At 46.3% G+C, this 7947-nt stretch overlaps 1 protein-coding gene across 1 annotated transcript; it reads left to right on the top strand.

Annotated features, from left to right (window-relative positions):
• The first annotated feature begins 341 nt into the window (after nucleotides 1-341).
• Nucleotides 342-2151, top strand: CCIN (calicin). Its single transcript, XM_055302733.1, has one exon. The coding sequence runs from the start codon at nucleotides 342-344 to the stop codon at nucleotides 2106-2108; it is 1767 nt and encodes a 588-aa protein (XP_055158708.1). The 3' UTR covers nucleotides 2109-2151.
• The last annotated feature ends 5796 nt before the right edge of the window (nucleotides 2152-7947 follow it).

Here is a 7947-nt window from a genome sequence, read left to right as displayed (position 1 = left end):
AATAGCCTTGAACTGAGTTTTAAAAGCCCCAAGTAAGAGTTGCAATCCACTTCTGAGTTTCTCCTCAGCTCTGGGCTTGGGGCTTGAAGTCCTGGCAGGGTTTTCTAGTCTTGGCAGGTTGCACCCATCAGGGAGGAGAAAGGTCCTGTGCCTGTGAGAAAGGTCTCAGGGGCTGGCATTGTGATGACCTCAACCATTCTATGACATCACTCTCTCTCCCAGACCCCCTCCTCCCTGATCAACTGCCCTGCAAACAACCATCAATCTGAATCCCAAAGACCTGAGAAGTCTGTTCTCCAGTACCTGCTGCTGATATTCTGCCTCAGCCAGCAAGAAGCACCATGAAATTAGAATTCACAGAGAAAAACTACAACAGCTTTGTGCTACAGAACCTGAACAAGCAGAGGAAACGCAAAGAGTACTGGGATATGGCCCTGACCGTGGACCACCATGTTTTCTTTGCACATCGCAACGTACTGGCTGCTGTCTCTCCACTGGTGAAGAGCCTCATCTCCAGCAATGACATGAAGACCACCGATGAGCTCTTTATCACCATTGACCCCAACTACCTGAGTCCAGCCACGGTGGACCAGCTCCTGGACTACTTCTACAGTGGCAAGGTGGTGATCTCAGAGCAGAATGTGGAGGAGCTCCTTCGCGGGGCCCAGTATTTCAACACCCCACGCCTGCGAATCCACTGTAATGACTTCCTGATCAAGTCCATCCGCCGTGCAAACTGCTTGCGCTACCTCTTCTTGGCTGAGTTGTTTGAGCTCAAAGAGGTATCAGACTTGGCCTACTCTGGCATTCGTGACAACTTCCACTATTGGGCCAGTCCTGAGGGCTGTATGCACTTCATGCGCTGTCCACCTGTCATCTTTGGCCGCCTGCTCCGAGACGAAAACTTGCATGTGCTCAATGAGGACCAGGCACTGAGCGCACTCATCAACTGGGTGTACTTCCGGAAGGACGAGCGGGAGAAGTATTTCAAGAAGTTCTTCAACTACATCAATCTCAATGCTGTCTCCAACAAGACGCTGATGTTTGCCAGCAACAAGTTGATGGGCATGGAGAACAGCTCAGCCCATGCAACTCTCATTGAGAGTGTCCTTATGGACCGAAAGCAGGAGAAGCCATCCAGCTTGTTGAGCTACCAACGGAAAGGGGCCCTGCTTGATTCGGTGGTCATCCTGGGTGGCCAAAAGGCCCATGGCAAGTTCAATGATGGAGTGTTTGCCTATATCATCCAGGAGAACTTGTGGTTGAAGCTGTCAGAGATGCCCTACCGGGCAGCAGCACTTAGTGCCACCTCTGCTGGTCGCTACATCTACATCTCTGGTGGTACCACTGAGCAGATTTCAGGGCTGAAGACGGCTTGGCGATATGACATGGATGACAACTCCTGGACCAAGTTGCCAGACCTGCCAATTGGGCTTGTCTTCCACACCATGGTGACCTGCGGGGGGACGGTGTATTCAGTGGGTGGGAGCATTGCTCCAAGGCGGTATGTCTCCAACATCTATCGCTATGATGAGCGCAAGGAGGCCTGGTGCCTGGCAGGAAAAATGAGCATCCCTATGGATGGCACAGCTGTGATCACCAAGGGTGACCGGAACCTGTACATTGTCACTGGCCGGTGCTTGGTGAAGGGCTATATCTCCCGAGTTGGAGTGGTGGACTGCTTTGACACCAACACCGGGGATGTGGTCCAGTGTATCACCTTCCCCATTGAGTTCAACCACCGGCCCCTGCTCTCTTTCCATCAGGACAACATCCTCTGTGTACACAGCCACCGGCAGAGTGTGGAAATCAATCTGCAGAAGATAAAGGCCAACAAGACGACCACCTCGGTGCCTCTCTTGCCTAACAACTGCCCCTTGGATGTGTCCCATGCTATATGCTCCATTGGAGACAGCAGAGTGTTTGTGTGCGGGGGTGTCACCACAACCAGCGATGTCCAGACAAAGGACTACACCATCAACCCAAATGCCTACTTGTTGGACCAAAAGACAGGCGAGTGGAAAACCCTGGCCCCCCCACCGGAGGCACTGGACTGTCCTGCCTGCTGTCTAGCCAAGCTACCGTGCAAGATTCTTCAAAGGATTTAAACAGCTTTTTAAGTGGGAGAATAAGTAAATGCATTATTATTCACAATTTAATGAGAGATAGAGGAAGATGGCCTGTTGGTTCCTTCTTAGTTTTCCAGTCTGTTTGGCCCTGCAAGTAGAGATCCTGGGCTAGGGCTGCTCCCAGTGGGTAGAAATTCAGGGCTACTCTGTTATTGGAGGGATCCAAGCTGAGGCTGGAATGGAGTCCCTGGTGGGTGGGACTGAAGCATCTCCTGGGTGCTGGCCAAGGTGGTGTCTGGAAAGCCCCCATTCTATCCCCTGTAGTCATCTCGCTGGCATCCGCTAGACTGATAAAAGTGTTTGCTTGGAGTTATGGAGCCTCAGGCTCCTCCCACACTCACTCCCCTCGAGTCCATCCAGGAAGGCAGGGGAGGGCCAATCCCAGGTTTGGGACAGGAGACTCATGGGCTGGGGGGAGGGAGGACATGGAGGGAGGGATATGGAGAAAATGGTGTGGGAAAGGCTCAGGGATAAGGGTAGAGGGAACAGAGGAGGCCAGGTTACTTGGCTGTTGTATTTGACCATGAAGCTATGGTGTGTTTGCGTCTTATTTGTGGGGAAGTTGGGAGGTTACAATTACAATTGTTTTCAGTAAGCAAACTACATCGGGAACTTTCCCAGGAATACAGGGCCTGAGGGACTGGGATGGAGAGAAATCAGTAAGGGGGGAAACAAGCAATCTATGCACTAGTCCCCCCTTGTGTGTGGTTTTGCTTCCTGTGGTCAGCTGTAGTCCAGAAGCAGATGATCCTCCTTCTGACCATCAGAAGTTTGGTAGTAGCCCCACACTATGTCGCAACGCCCCCATCATTCACTTCACTTCATCTTATCACGTAGGCATTTTATCATCTCACATCATCCCAAGAAGGGTGAGTACAGCACAATAAGATACTTTGAGAAAGACCACATTCACGTAACTTTTATTACAGTATATTGTTAAAACTGTTCTATTGTTATTGTCATTAAGCTCTTAGTGTGCCTAATTCATAAATTAAACTTCATCATAGGGATGTGTATAGAGGAAAAAATAGTATATAGAGGGTTCTGTGGTTTCAGGCATCCACTAAGGATCTTGGAGCGGATCCCCAGCAGATAGGGGGGGACTACTATATCTCTGTTGGAGAGAACAGAGGGTGAGGTGAGAGGACAGGATGAGAGAGACAGGATGGTGTAGTAGCTAGGAGCATGGCCTTTGGGGCCAGTCAACCTGGTTTAAATGCCAGTTCTACCGCCTGCTGGGTAATCCTGGCCAAACTACACATCTCTGTGCCTTTGTTTCCTTGTCTGCAAAAGAGACATACCAGGAGTGCCTACCTCCTGGGGTGATGGAAAGTTTCAGTGAGTTAATACAAATGCCTAGGACAGATCCCCTGGCATTTAAGATGACACAGGAGTACATTTTTTTTAATGAAAAAAAAAAGTGTGGCAAGGGTCCAGGTTCTTGAGTCTTTATACCAAGTAAGGTCCCCCAGATTGCCTTTTGAGACTCCCTGCCTCAAAGCTTTGGTGAGCTTTCCTCAATTCCTTTTTTTTTTTTTAAGATTTTATTTATTCATGAGAGACACAGAGAGAAAGAGAGAGGCAGAGACAGAGGCAGAGGGCAGGCTCCATGCATGCAGGGAGCCCAATGTGGGACTGGGTTCCGGGTCTCCAGGATCATGCCCTGGGCCAAAGGAGGCGCTAAACTGCTGAGCCACCAGAGCTGCCCGCTTTCCTCAATTCTAACTATCCCTTCCAGTCAGTGGTGTGCTAATACAGAATCCTCAACCATTGAGTAGAAAATGACCGCGTCCTTGAAAACCATATATGATCCTCATTTACCTACTCACTCATTCATTCATTTACATATTCATCTACTCATCAATTCACACACACACACACACACACCATTCACTGAAGCCTCTCTGGGCAGGTCCCTTGTCCAGGTGTTGGGGCCACATGACACAGACAATCCATGTTGGGGCCACATGACACAGACAATCCATGCCCCAGTAAGGGAGTATCTAGATCAGTGCTGTGCAAGAGGAATATAATGCAAGCCACATACGTAATTTAAATTTTTCTAAAAAAAAAAAAATTTTTTTTCTAGAAGCTTCACTACGAAAGTAAAAACAGTCAAATTAATTTTAATAATGTATTTTATTTAACCCAATACGTCCAAATATTATTTAAGCAAGTAATCAGTGTAATCATTTATTAACGAGATATTTAACGTTCTTTTTGTTTTTCATCCTAAGTCTTTGGAATCGTGTGTATAATTTACACTTACAGCGCAAATGAATTTGGACTAACTAAATACAGAAGGCCCCAGGAGGCTAGGGACTACTGGATTAGATAGTGCAGGACAGTTTAGAGAGCTTCGTGGCTCAAACATGCTCATCCCCCTTTTCCCTCTCAATCCTATTGGACCTGCTCAGCATTGTCTTCTTGACCTCTCTGCTGGGTGGCCACTTGCTTCAAAGCCCACCTTCTGCCCAAGTCTTATTTTGCTCCTTGTGGGTGAGAACCTTGGACTTCACAGCTGACTCTCTCTTCTCCGGAACTTCTCCCACCTTTCTCACTTCTTCAACGCTAGGCAGCCCCCACTTTTGCTTACTTCACTGCCGTCTTCCGAAGTACAAAAGAGTCCATGCCGCTGTGGCCAGCTGCCCCCACCCCTAGCCCACCAGGCTCATCTGCCCACCCCCACCCAGGCCATTCTCCACATTCTCTGATTCTCTAGTCCTCTCTGGTGTCCCGAGGCCCCGCTCTTTTCCTCTCCTCTTTCTTAACTGCTTGCTTCTCATTCTGCCCCTAGATCTCTGGAGAAATAGAGGTCAAATGATCTGAGCTCCGCGAACAATCCCACATCCACTAAAACTCTCCAGAGCTGCTGCTACTTTCCTGCATCTCAGAGGAAGTGGTGTCCTTCCACAATTCGATGCTGATCCCCCTCCCCTGGCGCTCCTATTTTGTCACCTCACAGCTTCTCAGAACCCTCAATTCCTTCTCTCTCATCCCCTTCCTGATTTTTTCTCTTTATTCCATAAGTTTTCTCAAGTTCCCCTTTTTCTGGAAACAAACCCTCCTCAGCTCTGAGGCCCACCTACCCATCTTTTCCCTCAGTTGATCGTCCTAAATGTCTGTGCTCCCCGGCTCCATCTCTCATCTGTCTCTAATCAACTCTGTCTTCTATTGCTACCATGCTACCAAACTGTCTCCTGACAATATTGTCCTCTTTGTCCTTTTCTCTGTTGATTCTTTCCCTTGCAGTACTAGGCAGTATTGGCCTCTTCCACCTGCGACAGAATCACCAGGGTACTTATTAAAAAGGGAGATCTTGGGCAGCCCAGGTGGCTCAGCGGTTCAGCGCTGCCTGCAGCCTGGGGTGTGATCCTGGAGATCCAGGATCCAGTCCCACATCGGGCTCCCTGCATGGAGCCTGCTTCTCCCTCTGCAAGTGTCTCTGCCTCTATGTCTTTCATGCATAAATAAATAAAATCTTTGAAAAAAAGATAAATAAAAAGGGAGATCTTTGGCATGGTAGGATGATCATTTGATATATTAATCCATGTTGTCCTTCCTTCCTCCTCTTTCTTTCTTCTTAAGCCCTTCCCACATTAAAATTAGACCATAAGGCTGAAACATTCAAGACTTATCACCCTGGGGAGGCTGGCAGAGCTGAATGCAAGACTTAGAGTCAAAATCTTGGTGTTAGCTGCAAGGGAAGCTTTAGCAATTCATAGCAGAGATGTTGGTCTGGAAAGACAAGGCTTTTGAATTACAACTCAGATCTTCAAACTCAGGAGCATGAAGTCTTTCCAAGGGAATATCAGACATGCACAGTTTTTAGGGAATCAGTTTCCAGATTTTCAACCTTTTTCCTAAAACCAATCTACCTGAGAATATACCTGTGGTGATTTCCTTCTAGTTCTCTTTTCCCACCTTCCCTTTCAAAATTATTCTTCAAACAGCTTACACACACACACACACACACACACACACACACACACACAATTTACCTATTCTGTATCTTCCTAGAATGTGCCGCCTCAGGTGCCACACAAGGGTGTAAACTGATGTCAGGGAAGTATCAGTGAAGCCTCCTTTCATCAAGACACCAATATCTAAAGAAGGGTTTGTATTTTTCTGTCTTACTTATACAGTGTTTTCTGTTAAGGTATGAAGTCTGGTGTTAAAAACCATGATACTTTGGTGTAAGTTAGGGTGTTCAGAAATATTAAATAGCATGATGGGATGATGATATATTTTGAAAAGCTTTATTGAGGGGGACCCCTGGATGGCTCAGCAGTTTGGCTCCTGCCTCAGCCTGGGCTGATCCTAGCCGGGGCGTGATCCTGGAGCCCCGGGATCGAGTCCCGCATCGGGTTCCCCTCATGGAGCCTGCTTCTCTCTCCTCCTGTGTCTCTGCCTCTCTCTCTCTCTCTATCATATAAATAAATAAATAAATAAATAAATAAATCTTTTAAAAAAAAATAACCTTGCCTCTTCCACACTCAACACAATGAATTAGGACAAGTCACTTTTATTAATTTGTCATTGCAAAAAACCATTCATTCCTGGTATAAACTTGGCTATGACATATAACATTAGTTTTATGTAAAACGCAGTATATTTTTATATAATTACTGGACTTAGTAACTATAGAATTCCTTCTACATATTGCTGGATTTCATTTGCTATCTAATCATTTTTATTTCATTTATAAAGTTACTTTAGAGAGCTATCTTAAATGGTATTTTAAAAAATTTAGTTTCTTACCACACACTGCTAGTGTAGAGAAATATGATTGACTTTCGTGTGTTCACCATGTCTTACAACTTGGCTAAACTCACTTATTAATTTTAGGAGTATTTTGGGTAGATTTCTTGAAATCTTCTAGGTAGCCAGTCATGTCATCTGCAAATAGAGGCAACTTTATTTCTTCCTCTGTAATTTGTATGCCTTTTTTATTATTTTTTTAAGATTTTATTTATTTATGAGAGACAGAGAGAGGCAGAGACACAAGCAGAGGGAGAAGCAGGCTCCATGCAGCGAGCCTGATGCAGGACTCGATCCCAGGTCTCCAGGATCAGGCCCTGGGCTAAAGGTGGCGCTAAACCGCTGAGCCACCCGGGCTGCCCCTGTATGCCTTTTTACTTACTTACTTACTTACTTACTTACTTACTTATTTATTTATTATTTTAAATATTCTGTTTATTTATTCATAGAGACACAAGAGAGAGGCAGAGACACAGGCAGAGGGAGAAGTAGGCTCCACGCAGGAAGCCCGATGTGGGACTCGATCTCGGGTCCCCAGGATCACACCCCAGGCTGCAGGTGGCGTTAAACCTCCGCGCCACCGGGGCCGCCCTGTATGCCTTTTTAAATTTTTTTTTATTTTTTTAATTTTTTTAATTTTTTATTTATTTATGATAGTCACAGAGAGAGAGAGAGAGAGAGAGAGAGAGAGAGAGGCAGAGACACAGGCAGAGGGAGAAGCAGGCTCCATGCACCAGGAGCCAGATGTGGGATTCGATGCCGGGTCTCCAGGATCGGGCCCTGGGCCAAAGGCAGGCGCCAAACTGCTGTGCCACCCAGGGATCCCCTGCATGCCTTTTTTAAATTAAATTTTTAATTTTAATTCCAGTATAGATCTTACAATATATATATATACATTAGTTTCAGGTATATAATATTGTGATCGAACAATTCTATACATTACTCACTGCTCATCATGGTAAGTGTACTCTTTAATCCCCTTCACCTATTTTACCCACCCTCTGCCCATCTTCCCTCCAGTATGCCTTTTATTTCTTTTTCTTATCTTACTATATTG

Source organism: Nyctereutes procyonoides, unplaced genomic scaffold (genome assembly GCF_905146905.1).
Source record: "Nyctereutes procyonoides isolate TBG_1078 unplaced genomic scaffold, NYPRO_anot_genome, whole genome shotgun sequence".
Classification (NCBI taxonomy): Eukaryota; Metazoa; Chordata; class Mammalia; order Carnivora; family Canidae; genus Nyctereutes; species Nyctereutes procyonoides.
The sequence above is the reverse complement of the archived record's forward strand: the minus strand, read 5'-3'. Positions and strand labels throughout refer to the sequence as shown.

Coding starts and splice junctions, on each gene's coding strand:
- CCIN (XM_055302733.1), top strand. CDS start 342: ATGAAATTAGAATTCACAGAGAAAAACTACAACAGCTTTGTGCTACAG.